This window comes from Staurois parvus, unplaced genomic scaffold (genome assembly GCF_062004578.1).
Source record: "Staurois parvus isolate SC_StPar_1 unplaced genomic scaffold, SC_StPar_1.0 ptg000104l, whole genome shotgun sequence".
Taxonomy (NCBI): Eukaryota; Metazoa; Chordata; class Amphibia; order Anura; family Ranidae; genus Staurois; species Staurois parvus.
In genome coordinates, this window is record NW_028317900.1 from 8,224,365 (window position 1) to 8,241,762 (window position 17,398).

Below are 17,398 nucleotides of genomic sequence, written 5' to 3' on the forward strand. Positions count from 1 at the left end.
TTTTTTTTTTTACCCCAACTTTGACCTTTTAAATCTCCCCCCCACCCAACACCACACTCACCGCCCACGAGATTGCCAACCACTTCCAAAAAAGATCGACGCAATCCATAGGGACATCGCCAATGTTCAATCTACCTCCCCACCTAGCCTCCCCCCCCCCCGCAACTCTCCCCTCCTCTGACCTCGAAATCGCCCTGACCCCCACCACACCTAACATCCCGTACACTAAAGCCTCCCCAACACTCCACTCCTTCAGCCCTGCTGCCATCGAAGAGGTCACTAAGGTCTTCACAGAAGCCCGCCTCACCACTTGCCCCCTTGACCCTGTCCCTACACAACTCCTCCAGTCACCCTCCTCCAACCTACGCTCCCTCACCCACATCTTCAATCTCTCCCTCTCTACTGGCGCATTCCCCTCCCCCCTAAAGCACGTGCACATCACCCCCATGCTCTAAAAACCCTCCCTGGACCCCTCCGACCTGAGCAACCTTAGACCCATCTCCTTGCTGCCATTTACATCCAAGCTCCTTGAGCTCTTAATCTACAATCGCCAAAGCTCCCACCTCAATGACAACAACCTCCTCGATCCACTAGTCTGGCTTCCGTCCCCTACACTCTTCCGAAACCGTCCTATTCAATATCAATAATGACCTGCTAACCGCCAAAGCTAATGGCCACTACTCAGTCCTCTTACTCCTCGACCTCTCCGCAGCCTTCGACACAGTTGACCACCCCCTCCTCCTTAATAAACTACACTCCCTTGGCATCAGAGACTCTGCTCTCTCCTGGCTCTCCTCCTATCTATCCCAACGCTCCTTCAGCGTTACCTATAAAGCTACCACCTCCCCCTCTCTGTTTGGGTTCCCCAAGGCTCTGTCCTCGGGCCCCTTCTCTTCTCCATCTACACCTCCTCCCTTGGCCAACTAATACACTCCCACGGCTTTAACTACCACCTCTACGCCGATGACACAAAAATCTACCTCTCCACCCCTCGCCTCACCCCCTCAGTCTCCACCCGTATCACCCACTTACTGAACGACATATCAGACTGGATGTCGCTCCACTTCCTCAAATTAAACCTTTCCAAAACCAAGCTCCTAATTTCCCCCCCTGCCTGCGCCCCCACCCCCACCCTCTCCATCACGACCAACAACGCCACCATCAGTCCCACCCCGCAAGCCAAAGTCCTAGGTGTCACTCTAGACTCAAACCTGTCCTTCCAACCCCATGTCCAATCGCTGGCAAACTCATGCAGGCTCCACCTCCGCAACATCTCTAAAATACACTCGTTCCTAACCCCAGACACTACTAAACAACTCATTCACTCCCTTATTATCTCACGACTCAACTATTGCAACTCCCTCCTCACCGGCCTACCCCAACACAGGCTATTCCTGCTTCAGTCTATCCTGAACTCCACCTTACCAACGGCTCCGCATCTGCCACCTAACTCTGTCATTCCCTCCATTGGCTTCCGATTGCCCAACGCATTAAATTCAAACTACTAACACTGACGTACAAAGCCATTCATAACACTGCCCCGAACTACCTCACCGACCTGATACCCAAATAACTCCCAACATGTACTCTTCGCTCCTCACAAGACTTCCTACTTTCTAGCTCCCTGGTCTCCTCCTCCCACGCCCGACTACAGGACTTCTCCAGGGCTTCCCCCATCCTCACTACCCCAATCCATCAGACTGTCACCTACCCTTCTCACCTTCAGGCGCACCCTGAAAACCCATCTCTTCAGGGAAGCCTACCCCGCCCTCACCTAACTGCCAATCTCCTCCACTCCTCCTACCACTCCATCCCCCACAGCCACTTCCTCCTGTGCCACTATCCCCTCCCTCCTAGATTGTAAGCTCGAAAGAGCAGGGCCCTCGAACCCCTTGTATACGGTTTTGTTACTGTATTGTCTCATGTTCTGTCCCCCACTATAATGTACAGCGCTGAGCAAACTTTTTGGTGCTATATAAATACTGTATAATAATCTTACAAAATAACACCCCTATGTCTCCACACCACAGCTTTGTGCTGTGATACTGTTCCTTTCAGTGTGCTTCCATAAAATGCTACATATCTGCATTTTACCACCGTTCACCCCACCTCCCAGATGCATTGCAGTGTGCACTGGGCACATAGGAAACAGTCTGCCTTAGTGATAATAGCCTGCATTGATCCAGAGTGGAAAAACATAAGTCACACCACTATATGTGAACAATTCTGGAGCCTCTTTGCTGTGGGCACCTAGTTGAATTGAACACTATACCTTCTAGTATGTTAAACTTTTTATTTATTTTTTTTAAGCTTCATTGCAACCGAATTAAGGCAAAGTTGTCCTACATGCATTACCTTACCTCGGGTAAAAACAACTTTGGGTAAAAAAAAAATGGCATGTTAACACTACATGCATGAAATTCATCGAACAGTAGGTGTTGTATGTGGATTGAATAAATTCAACATAAATCGATGCATTCTAAAATATGAATAATAATACCTATTGTGGTTTGATAGTCATATAGAGGCTTTGGTTATACTATACTTACCCATTGAGTTTTAGTCATTGGCTTTGATGATGCAATTATTAGCAAAAAATTTTTGTTTTTTGTTTTTTGTTTTTTTTTTTTTTTCGATGAATAGGGCCAGTTCACACCACAAAAACACACGCCAGATGCATTCTGGTTCACACCACACGCCGTTCCAGTGCATTTGATGCATTTTGCTGTGCTCCAGTAAGGTTCTGTGCAGAAAAAATGCAGCATGCTCTACTTATAGTTTTTTAGATATGCACCGGAAACTGGTTGCAACTGACTGCACTGGTGTGAACTAGGGCAACTGGAATACATGGAAAACGCTGTGCAGACAAAAACACACTGGACTACATCTGATGTGGACCAGCCCTAAGGGACAGTTCATACCATAGAAAAACAGTCCAGATGAGTTTCTGCATGCATGTTTTTGACGCGTTCAAGTGTGTTTTTGATGCGCTCTGGTTCATCCCCCCCCCATTTTTCTTCAATTTAAATAGGGACACGAGTGTTCCCAGTGCATGTGTTTTTTTTTTTTTTTGTTTTTTTTTTTTAATGCGGGTTGCCGTGTTCCAGTACAGTTCTATGCAGAGAAAATGCAGCCTGTTGGATTTTTTTTTTTTTCTGCGTTTTGGATGCAGAGAAAAAGCACCCTGAAATACATGTAGTGAGGAGCTGCAGATCAGGACCGAGGGGCAGGAGCCGGCGACCACCCAGTCAGTCAACATGCAAAGACCTCTGTTCTCTGCAGCTCAAGACAGAAAGCGGGCTTGCATTAAAAGGGGCTGTGTATTTTGTTAGGGGCTCTGTGTTGTGGTGTTAGGAGCGCTGTGATGTAAAAGGGGGAAGTGATGTGAAGGGGAAAAGAGGACATTGTGGGACCTCTTTAACCACTTACCCTCCTGAGCATTTACCCCCCTTCCTGACCATGCAACTTTTTGTGTTACGGCGCTGCGTTACTTTAAGTGACAATTGCAAGTCATGCAACGCTGCACCCAAATGAAATTTACTTCCAAAGGGTTAACTATGTGCAGGGAGTGTTTTTTACTATTGGGGGGGGGGGGTGCGCTTCACTGTAAGCACACTGCTCTGGATGGCTGTGCTGTGCACAGCCATCCAGAGTAGAGTGCCCGAGTTGACAGGGAGGAAGACTGTTAGTTAACAAAACTGTCTTCCTCCCCGTCGGAGATCCTCGCTAACGAGATTTGGACCTCTCCTGGAAGGAGATTTCGCTGATCGGACCTCCGTAAATTTTAATTCAAGATCCCTGTTTTATATGATATTGGGCTTGTCATACATCCAGTAAATCACAGCCTCCCTTTATTGGGGTCTTTCTGTTCTTGTGGACATCAGGGTCATAATCTTGCTCATCATTGCATCTATAGTTCTTGCCCTTGCTGTGGGTCTCCAGCACTTACAGTTGTGCCCTATCTTTTGGCTAGTCTTCTGCACCCCACATTTTTGACATTTGGTCAGGAGAAGCCATTTAAAACACTCTCAAAGTCCACTTTTGTTATAACATGTTGAATTATAGCAGTTTGACTTTTATGACATTTACATTTTCAATGGGCATATACAGAGGACAATTATTATTCAGGTGTATATTCCTAAACACTGCACATGCTTGTTTAAAATTCAAAGGTAGCATTTTAGATTTTCTATCCTATCCTACATTCCATGCATTGTTTCCTTTAAAAAAAAAAAAAATTTTTTTTTTCTCAAAAGTTGTTTTTATCCTCTTTATAGGTTCAAAGAAAATAAGCAAATCTGAAGAAAATTTACTAACACCTAAAAAGTCTGATGACTCAAGTCATCGTATGTCTTGGACTGGACCTCCTCCATTAAGTGAGGTTTGTGACGATGGAACACCTTTATCAGGATATCTGTATGCTGTAAACTGCTATTCTGAGCCTGTTCTTGTAACTGGGAAACCCCCTGCGATACCCAAAGAGAGTAAATCTGTGGCTGCCAACTACAGCAAAGAGAACAACCATAGAGAAGATTCCCTCTGTGTGGATGAAGAATGTCAAGCACGGAACACTGTATGCAGGATTACACAAGCATTTATAGAATCCGGAAGTGATCTGGGTGAATTTGGTGAATGTAGCAATTCTTCAGCACAAGAACCAGCAGAATTTATTTCAGAGCCACAGACGGAGTCTGAAACTTTGGTCATTGGGTCAGTAGTTGACATTGATCAAAAGACCTGCACATCTGAGCCTCAAACTGAGAGTGACATTCTGATCAGGTCAAACAAGCACTGTACCATTGAAAATTCACCAAAAAGAATCTATAAAGAACAAAATGTTGAAAAGGATTTAACTAATTTCTTAGAGGCACCAGCTGAATACTCAGAAACTAATGCACATCAAGATTCACCACAGATTTTACTGAAAATTGTGGAGGACACCGATGCTGAATCTACTGGCTTAACACAAAGTTCACACCACAACCAGAAATGTGACATGGATGTGTTTGAATCCAGTAGTGGCAACTCCTCGATTAAGTCAGTCTCTCCAGCTCCTGAAAAAGTTGTGGGTCTGTTAAAATCAGAAAACAACTTATCCATTCCAATGCCTAACAAAGAGAATTGTTCACGAGTTTTTCAGGCTATTCCCTCAGTACCTGCGCCAGTTCGTAGAACTAGCAGGGTGTCTGATCACATACAGCATTTCAATAGACTATGCCTAAATGACAGCAGTGCCCAAAAAGTAAAGTCCCCTATTAAATTTCAGCGTACTCCTGTACGTCAGTCTGTTAGACGTATAAATTCCCTTTCAGGGGTTAAACGGGATGTGGACAACTTGCGGGGAACAGAAAGGATAGCTAGCTCGCCTATGGTGAAATCAGTCAGTTATGATGGATCCCTTTCATCAGAGCTTTCCGTAACTCGTTCAAGCTATAGACTTTTCTCTGCAGGTAGTCGGGAGAACTCCACCTCCTGTGAGCATTTAACTACAGTCTCCTTTCAAGGAGTCAGTTCCAGGTTTTCCAAGCAGACATTTGAAAATGCACCAACCTCAGTGCTCTCTTCTGTAAACCCAGTAAAGTCTGTATTAGAAGACCTAACAAACCAAGATATCACCAGATCTACATGTGCAAAATCTGATCTGTCCATAAATGGTCCGAAAAATGCATTGCGTATCCTGTCTAATAGAGAGCATAACCGTTATAGAGGATCGCCAAAGAACCCAATAGGGAAAGTAGCTTTTTTGCCAGCTAGTAAGCCTTTAGACTTGTAAAGCTGTGTTTCTTGTATCGACCTAGCTTTGTTGGCTTTGCCTTTAATCTATACTGCTGGAAAAGTGGATTCTGTTTACATGCGTGGCAACATGTGAGCCATTGCACTGGAACTATGGTGTACTTTTTACATCTCTTCCAAAAGCACCTTGCACATGTTTGGGGTAGAAATTGCTTAATTTTATTTTATTTTTTTTTAACTAGTTTAAATTTTATATAATATGGAACATTCCTCACAGCGGAACAGCAATGAAACTGTCACTTCCTTCATGCACATTTGCTGTGGATATTTTGTCCTGCTAAGGGACACGGTTATTGAATGACTTTACCCTCTTCCCTCCGCATCTGAAATATAAAGTGGAAACTTGCACTCAGCAACTCTTGAACTTCTTACTGTGTACACGGGTAGTGCAGCTTGAATTTGCCATTTGGGAGGTGTTCTCTATACAGTATTTCATTAAATGTATTTATCTGTAAATATGCCATTTTCAGAGTAATTCCACATGGTAATTATTATGTAGTATATGGCATGGACTGTTTCACGGTTGTTTCCTATGTACATTTTTCTAATGGAGTTATAGTTTTCGAAGGTGCTGCAGTCTAATCTGTACCAGCTTTTCCTTAACAATTTTTAAGTGCCTCTATCATACGGTGTTGTAGTAATTGTTGGCAGTGTTGTATTGGGTAACATCAGTGGAGATAAGTACCAGCACACTATACTATCCAACTACAGCAAGCTAGCACCTGCTCACCTAAGTGGCTCAGGCTACAACAAAGAGTTGTGACCATGTTTCCTAGTACAGTTACGTCGTAGATAATCTTGTAGGTAAGGGAGTGCAGGCTAGAAACTTGTAAAATACTACAACATGTTAAAGTAAGTTGCTCTAAATGTTACCAGTTTGTCCTTTGAAAATATTTAGCAGTAAGCCTGTCGGGTGGTCATGAACAAACCTGCCAAGATTAACAGAATGAGTAAAAACACATGCATGCAGGTGTTTATTATATGTTTTTCCCTATATTTGACGTGTGTGCAGTCAAACAGCAAAAACAAGTGCCATCTAGGTGTAGAAAGTGGATTAAAAACAGGATTTTATTGCACTACCAACTCACAAGACAGTAATGGAATGCTCAATAAACATCTGTCGTTAATGGGGTGTCATGTCTCCAGCTATCTGCTTTGTGAAGATAGAAAGCACAGGGAGTTCCTGCACGGCGTCCTCAGCTGGCTTGCCAAAAGTTTCCTGGTGCAACTGGGAGGCAGACGTGACGTCATTCTTGATGTGGCATAGGCTTTATATATCTTTGTACATTTGTTTTCTTCCATCTACACCATAGCATCCCTTTTATATGTGTACTATACCTGCTTGTGACATGTAATAAGCACATTTTACATACATACACTCATGAAAGAAAAGCAGAAACATTATCTTGGTATACTGTAAAATAAAGCATGCAAAATACCCTGTATTAAATGATGGGGGTAACAAGATAGTGAGTACAGCATCACAGGAAAAGACCTAATGCTTCCATGTGTTCATGTTCAGTTACTGTGCTGCACCCAACATCTGTTTGTGAGCCTTAAATAATTTAAATGCTCCACTAGAGAATATGCATAGGACCAATAATAGTTCAAATTTACAACTCAAAGGTCTGGTTTGTAAATGTATTCACATAGTCTGAGTAACTCAACAGAATTGGAGTAGACTTTTTTTAAATTGTGTGGATTACGGTTCTTTTCTTCTCAGCGTAATTTTTTTTTTTTCTTATTGATTTCATTTATGTCTTAATTATAACTTGAAAATATTGGTTTTATTTCTAACTGGCACATTGACTGCTTAAAAACAAACATTGGGTTTTAAACAGAACTGTAAATATAAAAATCTAAGTAGGTTACTGCAGTTGGATGACTGATAGTATAGTTTATGGTAAGTGATTGCATGGTGATATTTATTTCTTAATGACTGAACATGTATGTATACATTTCCTTCCCCATTTTAAATCACAGGTTTATTTCTGGGGTTTAAGTAAATCCCCCAAATGTATTCTGTCAAGGCTTGAATAGCAGACTGATCAACAATATAGCTTTAAGATCCTATATTGGATATAGAAAACCCCACGACACTGTGTCTTCTTAATGCAGCTGGACCATGTTGGGGAAGCCATAGAAGACAGAAAGCTTTGGCATTTGCAAGATATTTTCCCAGGTGCCCAGGAAAAGCAACGATTTGAACATGCCCTAAAATGTCAAAAACCATATTTACAATCCCTAAAATGTTTTGTTCTTCCATGCTACTGATTTATTTTATGGCTATCTTTTAGGATGGAATACATGTTAAAGCTTAATATGTTATGGTTAGTAAATGGGGACTCTAATATGTTAATTCTCAGTCTTGCAAGATTTTTGGCAGCTTAACAATGACTGTGTGTAATGTTGTGGCTGACTCATTTTAGTGATGGATAAATTTTAAACTTGTCTAAAATTCATGCTTGTGTGTGGGTTTGTTTTTTGTTTTTTTTGGTTTTATTTTTTTGAGATTACGCAAGGTTTTTGTTTCTGTTTCAGTGAGCATAGCATTTGTTTTTTGTTTTCTGAGCAAAATGACTTTGTGGACTCAGTGTGGGAGATTTACTAAAACTGGTGCACTCAAAATCTGCTGCAGCTGTGTATGGTAGCTGATCAGCTTCTAACCGCAGCTTGTTCAATGAAAGTGTTACTAAACCCACAACAGTAAAAATCAGTCTGTATATGCAGTAAAGCATGCTGGTTATACTCACTGTGGAACCTAAGGGGTTAATCCTCTGCATTGCGTAAAAAGGCTGTTTGATCTTTTCTTCTCTGTCCCTCCTCTTCTTGAAATGACCACCTGATACAGACTGAATCTGTAGTCACATACACATGCTCAGTTTGGCGTGTATTGCTAGAGAGGGTTTTTTGTTTTTTTTCTTGGGAGACTGCATGTGATCAGCACAGGGCCAATCAGCACTGTCCAGACAGAGGGTCAGGACTTTCACATCCTCCTAGCGCAGAAAAACTCCTACAAGCTTTAACCAGTGCTCTGCTGAAGTCACAAGACTGCTCTAACTGCTGATGAGAAAAGGTATTTAGCAGTTTATATTTACTAAAATAATTGCATTTCCAAGTAATGTGTACTGTGGGAGACCAGATATAGTGAATGCAGGGTCCTGGGTTTAGTATCACTTTAAGCTTTGATAGTAAAACCAGGAAGCTGATTGTTTTCTATGTAGGGTTGTACCAGATTTTGCACCATGCAGTTTTAGTAAATAACCCCCACTTTTTTTTCATTTTACATTGATTCTACAGCCTTGTTTTCCAATATGTAAAGAATTGCAATACTTTAGTTTGTTTTAAAGAGTAACTTCCTCCGCCACAAACAATGTACCTGATAACATTGCTGGTCCTTCCCCAGCACCATGCACTTGTGTTGCCAGCCTCCAAGATATCACTGGATTTGGCGAATGGTAGAAAGTAAAGGCTCCTGGCATATGTGCTTTAAAGCGGAGCTACAGTCAAACAAAAAAAAAAAAGACCTGTAGCTGCTAACTTTTAAAAACAGCCACTCACCTGTCCCACGATCCAGCGGTGTACTGACTAGCCAGTTTCACAAGTTGTCCTTGCTCTCTGGTACTGGCATCTTAAGTGTGGGCACCTGGCTGTGACAGCTTTTGGGTTCATAGCCAGGTGCCCACTGTGCATGCGTGAGTAGCGCTGCGCCTTGAAAATGGTCCTGTAGTCTTCTGGGACCTGTCACATGTTTCAGAAGACTATGGGGAGGAGGGGGGGGGGGGGACAGCTTCCACGTTTGATTCTCTAGGCGATTGCTGGGGTAGTGGGGGTGCCCGTTCCCCAAAGGTGCCAAATCCTCACGGAGTGTAGGGGACCAGTACTTAAAGTGAAACTTCCCTGATCTACTATTGACATCTGAGCCTTTAGCCACTTAGACTTTGATTCTGAACCTCTCTAGGCCTTCCTTTTATGACTGCCTCTGAAGAGTCCGTCTTCTGTTATTACCCCAAAAAAATGTTATTTTTTTTTCATATTGAATATGTTCCATACAGAGTAGAGTAAATAAAGCACATTATACCAAATAATGTAACAAATCTAGAAGCTGACAACAAACAAGTCGTGAGGTATCCCCATAAGGAGAAATATCTCAGGGGTAACATTGGGTGAGTGCCATCTACAGTATATAAACCATGTTAAATTGACAAAATAAAAGTAATAAGAAATCATGCACATTACCAGGGTATTGCTTTTACACTGCTGAGTAACCCAACAGCATAAACAGCTCCTGACTGAAGACAAGTAGGCCCTTGCATTTTATATGCGAGACCAGTTTAACATGTAATTGCCAAATGTAACCATTTATCCTAAATTTTATTATATTTATTGGGACATCCCCTATTAGCATAGATGACTTTTTTTGAGAGGCAGAGTATAATTTACATTAGCTATCCACTCTGACAGTGTAGGGGGCTGAGGTTGGATCTGACTGCGAGCCACCAGCTTCTTGGTACCAGAGTTTTGTGAGGAAACAAAAAAATTTTCATTTCAGGGTTAGGGAATAATCCCATCAAACACTGTTTGGGGTGCAAGGAGAGTGGGTATCCGATGTGATCATGGAGAAATTGAATGACCAGTGCTTCAAACCCCTGAATGCAAGGACATTGCCAGAGTAAATGACTGAACGTGCCAGGAGCAATGAGACACTTAGGACAAATGGGGCTGCTGGTTGAACAAAAGTTTTCAAGCCATACTGGGGTTATATATGCCCTATGAATAATATACAATTGTGTGAGGCAATCAGACATTTTATGGGACACCAATTTACATGTATCCAGCATTTCTACCCACTCCTTAAAGTAGGCCAGCCTGGAGACAGCCGGGGTGAGTAATGTATTATAAAATGTAGATGTCCATTTGCGTGGCTCGTTACTATATCTAATCTATCCTCCAAAACAGATAAGGATGGGGTACCTGCCAGTAAACTGAGCATTCAGGGTGTGTTGTAGTTGAAGAAAACAGAGGAGCTTATGATTTGGGAGTGAATATTCTGTTTTTTTAAGATCCTCATTATCAATTACATGGGCAATAATATTTACGCCTATAGAAATCCACATCCTGGGATCAGGAATTTCCAAAAGCTCTGGTTATAACTTGTTATAGCATAGGGGTATATCACTATGGAAAAGTTTTGACCATATCCAGGTCCCAGACTCATTTGTATTGAAAGGACAGGCTAGAGCAGAGGTCTCCAAACTTTCTAAACAAAGGGCCAATTTACTGTCCTTCAGACTTTAGGAGGACTGTGGCCAGGGAATGTAGAAAATGTCCTGGGGTCAGTGGGAGTGAACAATGCCCTATTTTTTGCATTGGAGAAATAGTGTATCATTGTTGGTGTCAGTGGGAGGAATAGTGCCCTATCTTTGTCTGTGGGGCAATAGTGTACCATCATTGGTGTCAGTGGGAGGAATAGCGCCCCATCATTGGTATCCGTTGGGGGAATAGTGCCTCATCATTGGTATCAGTGGGAAAATGCATGTCCCATCATTGGTTTCAGTGGAAGGAATAGTGCCCCATTGTTCATGTCAGTGTGAGGGATATTGCCCCAAGGGCTGGATAAAGTCAAACAATGGTTTACATCTGGGCTGCAGTTTGGAGACCACTGGGCTAGAACAAAGCAGCAGTGTAGGGGAACCGCCCAGCCCTCTTTAAAATATCACAAAACAGATGTAGGGAGGTAAACATTGAAGGGTTGGAAGCCAATGTAAGATATCGTTGCTTATCAAATATATCTGTATGGTAGAATTTGGATAGCTGAATTATCCACAATTTTTTAAGACTGTGTTCACTCTTTGTGATGCACACACCAATCCGAAAGCAGACTATCAACTTGTTTTGTTCTACCTTTACTATTGACAATCTTGGATTCTTTGGATCCCCTACAACTACAAAGACTTTCCATGTGTAACAGCTGTTTTAAGTCTTCCCCTGTGAGATTGGAAGCATCCAAATAAGATTTTCACCTCCCAAGATATTATTAGCCTTGTACCTGTTTGAAGATGTTATTAAAAAGTGGCCTTCTCACACTGGAGCTTGCAGTATCCCGCATTAAAACCACCACCATACTGGTGAAGGATGCTCCTGCCTTTTAAGGACCCAACCAATAACTATCTCAAAGTCTTTTAGAGCTCTGTTATCACTAATAGGCCTTGCTCCTCACCCTATCTTGGCTGTGACCTTGCTTTACCAAATTCTGATGGTCAAAGTAATGAAGAGCTCTAGTTTCATTAGCCATTGAACATTTGGGCCATATGGTTATAACTTTAAGCTACAGTTGTAGATTTCCCATCTTATTTCCCACATGCATTTCCTCTCAGTGCAAATGCAATAGATACTTTGGTTAAACTGCTGCACTGTGGAACATGCCTCTGGGAAGCATTTGGTCCACAGGGCCTTTTGAGGGACATTGTCTCTTCAGATCTGCTATGGATACTCTTGCCTACGGATGCTACTGGTGGCAAGAGTACCCATCTTCCTCAGCTAAATAAGCCTAAGAAATGGACTAGATAGACTATCTGTTGAAAAGGAAATCCCTTATACTGATCCCAACAGTAAACATCTAATATTTGTATAAATATTTTAAAGGTGTCTAATAGGTCAGTCCAGGGTTTAAGGATCAATGGTGTAATATGCTCTGCTGCTTGTTTTTGGTATAATGTTGTTTATTTCTCAATTCTGACGTAGTGAGTGTGCAGCTTGAGAAATGGTACTGCTCAGAGGGGGGAGCAAGAGCGTGAAAAGAAATTTCTGGGTATGTGATGGTTTAGGGCATATGAGATGGAGATATATGGAAGCAACATAAGAAAGGGGAATGTGTTCTGTAGCTAGTGGCATCTTCCTCCTAGTAGCAAATGATGTATCATAGGAGGCACTAGTCAAAAATGTGATGGTAAGTAGTAACTCTCAGCGCTTAGATTCTTATACATTTAGCCTTAGAATTGGTTAATCATTTATTTGTTTTACATAACCTAGTTAGTGCTAAAGAGTTAAAGAGCACTCTTCTGCTAGGTGGAAGCTTACACCTTTACAATGTTCATTTCTTCCTGATCTAATGTACGATACATTCTCTGCATTAGAAATCGATATAGCTGTGACTTGCAACCAATCCATCCAAAATCTTGGGCAGGACAACATACTGTATTAATAGACTACACTTACATCTTCCTGTCCTTTCTTAGTGTTTCTTGAAGTTCTTCTTTAGTTGCATAATAATGGTAATGTTTTCAAAAACTTCTAATACTTTTGTAAGCCTAAGTGACATTTACAGATTCCGTTCCTAAATTTTTGCTTAAATCTATTTTCTGTTATTTTTTTTTTTAATTCAAATATTTATTAAATTTTTATATTTATAATTAAACATAAAAAGAAAAAAAAAAAAGAGGCACATGCAAGAAGAACACACTACATTTCATCCACAATCTCATATAATATTCTTACTCTTATTCTCTTTCTATTACCTCCTTTTTCTTCTTTTCCCTTCCCTCTACCTTTATGCCCTACCACATCCCACCCCCCTCCCACTTTGCATTTTTCTCTTACTTCCTTCTATATGAAATTAAGAATCTTCTCCTAACATTACTTCAGATATATTCCTTTGGTGTACGAAATCTTCCCATTTCTCCCATCTCCTGTTATATATCTCTATCTTATCTTCCTGGATATAATATAGTTTCTCTATCCTACTAATCTGATTTACTCTCTCTACCCAATCCTTCTCTTTCGGAACCTCCAAGCTATGCCAGAACTTAGGTATCAAACCCTTCGCTGCATTTACAAAGTACCATATACCCGAATTTTTATATTTATTCACTGGTAAGTCTGTTTTATGTAATAGACACACTTGTGGGTCTAATCCAATCTTTATTCCTGAGATTTTCTCAATTAAGTTTACTGTTGTCTTCCAAAAATTTTGTATCTTTGGGCATTCCCACCAAATGTGAAACCATGTACCCATCTCTCCACAACCACGCCAACACTCTTGTGTTCTCTCTATACCCATTTTGTACTCCATAGTTGGTGTGATGTGCCATCTTACTAAACTCTTATAATTTACCTCCACCTCTCTCATGCTAATATTCTCGTGTGTGAGTCTATATATCTTCCTCTGTTTATCTTCATCTATCTCCACTTCCAAATCTCTTTCCCATTTTACTATATAACTTGGTTTAAATTCCGTGGCTAATTCGGTGAGAATTTTATAAATTTTTGCCGTGGCCCGTTTTCCATCTCCTCGTGATTCCAACAACCTCTCAAACAAATTCCACTCCCCTCTCCCTCTTATGGGTTTCGGAAGACCCTCAACAAAGTGATTTAATTGGTGATATTTCCATTCATCAATCTTAGTAAAAAGTTCCCTTCCACCTTTTTTTAAATCTTTCAATGTTTTCAACTTCTTTCCGTCCATAATATCCCTTAGTTGAATGTCTTCCTTTTTGATCCATTTTCCCATACTCCCCTCAATACCTGGTGGAAAATACTCCATATTCCTTAGTGGCATTAATTGTGAATTAAAATCCCAGTGCATATACTTGTGTAAATTATCCCAAACCTTCAAAACATTCAATGTGAACACACTCGTGGTTTTCTCTAAACCTCTATATTGTGCTGGTGCCCATATGTTTCTACTCAGGTCAACTCCGCTCAGATCATTCTCTATCTTCACCCATCTTTTCTCCCTTTTATTGTGTGTCCAATCATAAATTCTTGTTAAAATTACAGCATTATAGTATCTCTTAAAGTCCGGCACTCCCAGTCCCCCTCTCTCTTTTCGTCTACTTATCAAGTCATACGATAATCTAGATTTTTTATTTTTCCATATAAATTTTGTTATCATCTTTTTAATTTCTTTAAAAAAAGCTTCTGGGAGTTTTATTGGGATCATTTGATATTTATACAAAACTTTGGGTACAATTATCATTTTTATCAGATTTATTCGTCCTAACCAGGAAGGGATTCCTCCTCCCAATTTCTTCAATTCCTCCTTAATCTCGTTTAAAAGGGAAATATAATTTAATTTATACAATTTTGAATATGAAGCAGTAAGATTAACTCCTAAATATTTTATCTCTCTATCTCTCCATGTAAAAGGGAATTCTTTTTTTATCTTTTCTTTCTCACTATTCGGTAGATTTATATTCAAGATCTCGGTTTTTGTCGGGTTGATTTTTAGATTTGATATTTCTCCATATTCTTTTAAGCTTTTTATTAAGTTCGGGAGTGTTATCCTAGGATTGCCCACATAAAACAACAGATCGTCCGCAAAGGCTGCCACCTTATGTTCCGTTTCCCCTATTTGTATTCCCTTTATATCTACGTTCTTCCTAATTGTTTCTAGTAGGGGTTCCAATGTTAACACATACAATAAAGGGGACAGTGGGCATCCCTGTCTAGTCCCATTTGACATCCTTATAGGTGTAGATTTTTCACCATTAACCAAAATAACCGCGGATGGCATTTTATACAATTTTCCTATCCATTCCCTCATTCTACTACCTACTCCCATGGTCTCTAGGGTGTCCATCATAAAGCTCCAGTTTACTCTATCAAAAGCTTTTTCAGCATCGATCGAGAGAATCACTGCCGGGGTTTTCCCTTTCTTAGCTTTCTGGATCAATAACAGGGTTCTAATTCCGTTATCTCTACCTTCCCTCCCTGATACAAAGCCAACCTGATCTCCCTGGATCCATTCTGGCATTAAGTTTTTGATCCTATTTGCTAAAACCTTCGCGTATAATTTTGTATCTACATTTAGGAGTGCGATTGGTCTATAACTTGAACATTGAGTAGGATCCTTCCCTTCCTTATGTATGAGTGTTATATGGGCTTGTAGGGATTCCTGTCTAATCTCCATTTCTCCCCCCAAGGCATTCATATATTCCTTCAACTTTGGTATTAATACTTCACTATATTTTTTATAATACCTCACGGTGTATCCGTCTGGGCCAGGACTTTTCCCCACTTTAGTGTCTTTTAGTGCTATTTTTATTTCCTCCTGTGTGATTTCTAATTCCAGGGATTTCAATAGGTCTTCATCTATTTTTGGTAGTCCTGCATTTTTTAAATATGCCTTTCTTTTTTCTCTGTTCTCATTTTCCCTATTATTTACTAAGTTTTGAGACTTAATATTATACAGCTTGTTGTAATACTCCTTGAATATCTTCCCAATTTCTTTAGTAGAGTGAGCCATTTCTCCCTTGGGGTTTCTTATTTTTTCTATGTAATTTCTTTTTTTCTTTTTTCTCAGGGCCTTCATTAAATATTTTCCTGGACGATCTCCCCATCTATACCTCTCCACTAGAACTTTATTAAGTACTCTCCTCCTCTCTTCTTCCATTAATATCTCCAGTTCTTTCTTCTTTCCTATTATCTTTTGTCCTATCTCACATGTTATTGTATTTTTATGGATTTGTTCTAGGTCAGTTATATCTTTTAAGAGCTCAGTCATTTTCTTACTCCTTTCCCTTTTTTTTTTTGCCCCTAACGCAATCAATATACCTCTAATATATACCTTATGGGACTCCCAGACAGTGGCCATTGACACGTCTCCTGTTTCGTTCTCTTGAAAATATCTTTCCATTTCCCGTCTGATCTGCTGGTCAGTCTCTTGATCTAATAGAAGGGCCTCGTTTAATCTCCATCCCACCCCCCTTGTCAGTTGTTTCCCCCATCTCAACTTCATTATAACTGGGGCATGGTCTGAGAGGGTCATTGTTTCTATTTCTACTTTAGCCACCCTTTCAATAAGTTGATGTTCTACCATTATATAGTCCAGTCTTGAATAAATCTCGTGTGCATTAGAGAAGAAAGTATAGTCTTTTTCCTTTCCATGCATTATCCTCCATATATCTACTAGTTGACCCTCATATATCTCCTTCTTCAAGATCCTCATAGACCTACCTCCCTCCCGTTGCACACGAGATGTTGTATCCATCTGTGGATCTAGACATAAATTCAAGTCTCCCGCCACTATCAGCCTTCCTTTTTTAAAGTCCCTCAGTTTTCTTAATATCCCTTTCAGGTATACCTCTGGTCTCTTATTTGGGCATAAATATTTGCTATTGTACAGTCCATTTCCTGTAATCTACCTTTCAAAAATAAGAATCTCCCCTCAGGGTCTGTCTCTCTTTCCTCCACCTCCCACCTTATATTTTTAGCGAACCCAATTGCCACCCCTTTGGCTCTCTTAATTGGGGAGTCTGCATAGAACCATGTTGGATAATTTCTAGTATTTAATTTGATGTTTGACTTAATCTCAAGATGCGTCTCCTGTAAAAAAACTACTGAGGCTTCTCTATGTTGTAATTCCTTAAATAGCTTAAATCTCTTCCCAGGACTATTCAACCCTTTTACGTTATATGTTATAAATTTTATATCTTCCATGATTCTTGAATACATCTCATCCCTATGCAAAGTATTTTTAAAACCTTCCCCCTATACCATCCTCCCACCCCCATTCCCCCCCCCCTCCCACATCTACTCCCCCTCCATCTCCCCCCACCCCCATTGGGCCTATTTTTATTCCATCTAATCCTTTTGTGAGCCAAAT

The 17,398-nt window shown here is 40.7% G+C and overlaps 1 protein-coding gene across 2 annotated transcripts in view; it reads left to right on the plus strand.

The window, feature by feature from the left end:
• LOC149467686 (rho GTPase-activating protein 11A-like) overlaps positions 1-8,251 on the plus strand; it is a 43,035-nt gene extending 34,784 nt beyond the window's left edge. For both annotated transcript variants that reach the window (XM_089671303.1, XM_089671304.1), the window contains one exon: positions 4,278-8,251. In XM_089671303.1, coding sequence (XP_089527429.1) covers positions 4,278-5,773 — 1,496 coding nt within the window. In that variant the 3' untranslated portion in view covers positions 5,774-8,251. The remainder of the gene's footprint in view (positions 1-4,277) is intronic.
• Positions 8,252-17,398: the final 9,147 nt, after the last annotated feature.